At 42.9% G+C, this 2,836-nt stretch overlaps 1 protein-coding gene across 1 annotated transcript in view; it reads right to left on the bottom strand.

The window, feature by feature from the left end:
- Nucleotides 1–2,836, bottom strand: part of CDC25C (cell division cycle 25C) — a 69,769-nt gene that overhangs the window by 54,669 nt on the left and 12,264 nt on the right. The window contains exons 5-6 of the mRNA XM_011935299.1: nt 2,545–2,578; nt 2,345–2,434 (exon numbers count right to left, since the gene is read on the bottom strand). Coding sequence (XP_011790689.1) covers nt 2,345–2,434; nt 2,545–2,578 — 124 coding nt within the window. The remainder of the gene's footprint in view (nt 1–2,344; nt 2,435–2,544; nt 2,579–2,836) is intronic.

Genomic DNA, 2,836 nt, shown 5'->3' on the forward strand with positions numbered 1-2,836 from the left:
CCATTGTACTCCAGCTTGGGCAACAGAGCAAGACTCCATCTCAAAAAAAAAAAAAAAGCCCAAGTCATATTTTTTCCTCCTTAAACTTAAACAAGAAGATCATAGGACATATTGTTCCTCTGTTTTCCTGCTCAAACTTTATTTCTCCAACGCCCTTTTTCTCACCTAAATTTGGCTTGGTGATGCCGGTTTAAAAAAATTCAAAGGTTCATAAATCCAGAGCTGCCATCCTGTTGCCTATAACACTTCAACTGATCCTTAATAATGATGTTCAATGACTTACCAGCAGAGAAAGAGGAGACACATAAGGTTCCCCTGGTCTCTTTTGAAACCTCAGGTTCCTGGGTGCCTGACACTCCAAGGGCTTCAAAGTGCCGTTTTCCTGCATAAGAAAAACTGTATTAGTTGGGGAAGAGAAGTGTCAGCTGGCCCTGATAAAAACATTTCATCTGATGAAGCCATGAATAACCCTCACAAAACACATTTCATGTAATCAAAGTTGACCCTATATCTTGACCCTATATAACCTCGTATTTGAAGATGCAAATTATGATGTGGATTTGATATAAGGCATGCAGATTTGCTTTGGAAGATACTAATTTTTGGTCACAAGTAAAAGGGATGGGGTAAGCATAGGGAGCCTGCCTGGGGAAGGGACAGTGAGATTTTATTTTATTTTTATTTTTTTGAGTCTCGCTCTGTCACCCAGGCTGGAGTGCTGTGGCCGGATCTCAGCTCACTGCAAGCTCCGCCTCCCGGGTTCACGCCATTCTCCTGCCTCAGCCTCCCGGGTAGCTGGGACTACAGGCGCCCGCCACCTCGCCCGGCTAGTTTTTTGTAGTTTTTAGTAGAGACGGGGTTTCACCGTGTTAGCCAGGATGGTCTCGATCTCCTGACCTCGTGATCCGCCCGTCCCGGCCTCCCAAAGTGCTGGGATTACAGGCTTGAGCCACCGCGCCCGGCCTGTTTCTCTATTCTCTATTCTCTTTTTAAAATCTCAGTGAGATTTTAAACAGTGATTATAGGCCAGGCAGTGGCTCATACCTGTAATCTCAGCCTTTTGAGAGGCCGAGGTGGGCGGATCACTTGAGGTCAGGAGACCTGCTTGGCCAATAAGGCAAAACCCTGTCTCTACTAAAAATACAAAAATTAGCCAGGCCATGGTGGCATGTGCCTACAGTCCCAGCTATTTGGCAGGTTGAGGCACAAGAATCACTTGAACCTGGGAGGCAGAGGTTGTAATGAGCCGAGATCGTGCCACTGCACTCCAGCCTGGGCGATAGAGTGAGACTCAGTTTCAAAAATAAATGAATAAAAAGTGATTATAAATGGAGATTAGAAGGACAGTATTAAATCAAGAAAAAACTGATTAGAACAGCCAAAAACATGAGTCTATCTTAAGTCAATGTAAGAAAAGAACAGCAGCTATCTTTTATGGGTAATGATCTGGGGAAATGGATGGGAGGCAGGGAAGAAAAAAAGATGTCTAGAAAAGAGGATTAGTTGAAGGGATTAGATACAGAATTATCTTAGTGATTAGGTGGTTCTGAAGAGGCTAGTTTTAACTTGGAACAAAGGATAACCTAAGGTTTAGATAAAAAGTACCATGGCTTCCTCAGAATAAGGGCTTAATAGCCAGACTAAGGGGGAAATAAGAAATTAATAAATCTACACTTGCATGTAAAGTGGTGGAAAAAAAAAATCTGTGAACAAGTTATCCAAGTTAACCCTACAAACAAAACTCCTAAATCCCTTACACTATAGTAAGGATAATTTTTATCCTCAAAATGATCAACTGAACATGAGAAATAATGATGACCTACTGTGGAGAACTTGGAGCTGGGTGTCTGACCTAGGGCCAAACGTTAATAAGAAAAAACAAGGCCGGGCACGGTGGCTCAAGCCTGTAATCCCAGCACTTTGGGAGGCCGAGATGGGCGGATCACAAGGTCAGGAGATCGAGACCATCCTGGCTAACATGGTGAAACCCCGTCTCTACTAAAAAATGCAAAAAACTAGCTGGGCGAGGTGGCGGGCGCTTGTAGTCCCAGCTACTTGTGAGGCTGAGGCAGGAGAATGGCGTAAACCCGGGAGGCGGAGCTTGCAGTGAGCTGAGATCCCACCACTGCACTCCAGCCTGGGCGACAGAGCAAGACTCCGTCTCAAAAAAAAAAAAAAAGAAAAAGAAAGCAAAAACAAACAATTTTTCTCCCCTATAGTAATACAGTTTGCTTGTCTAGCATACGAGGTATAAACAGTTCTATGTCTCACTATGATACCAACAAGTTTCTTCACTCATAAAAATAAAACTGCCAATATATCTAGGTTTCCATTAAACACTCACATTTTCTTTATTTGCAGATGAGCTACACATTGCATCTCTCTTTCTATGGCCACGGTCCAAACCATTCGGAGTGCTACAAAGAAGCTGTGCCTAAAAAAGAGTTTGCTGAGAACGTCCCGCATCAAGTCACAGGTGCAATGGAAACCCTCTGCCTCCCACCTGAAAAGCAAACTCAAACCCAAAAAAGAGAGGCTACTCACTGGGCTACATTTCATTAGGTGCTGGTGATGATTCCTGCAGATTAAAACAAACTGCCTGTCATGTTAGCCCCAAATACTGTTTGATTATTCTTCAGTGGATTTGGTGCATCCCAACATTTTAAAATTTTCATTCTAGGAGCCCTATTCCCAGTTGATATGTCTCTTCCAACAACAATACATAGGGTATTCTCTGTGGTAAATATCAAGACTCAAGTGATATCTTGGGGATAAGACCCTCATTTTGCCTGTATAACTATATAAATAAACATGTACCAAAGATGAATGAGTTTTA

The sequence above is a fragment of the Colobus angolensis genome, unplaced genomic scaffold (assembly GCF_000951035.1).
Source record: "Colobus angolensis palliatus isolate OR3802 unplaced genomic scaffold, Cang.pa_1.0 Scaffold142, whole genome shotgun sequence".
NCBI classification, from domain to species: domain Eukaryota; kingdom Metazoa; phylum Chordata; class Mammalia; order Primates; family Cercopithecidae; genus Colobus; species Colobus angolensis.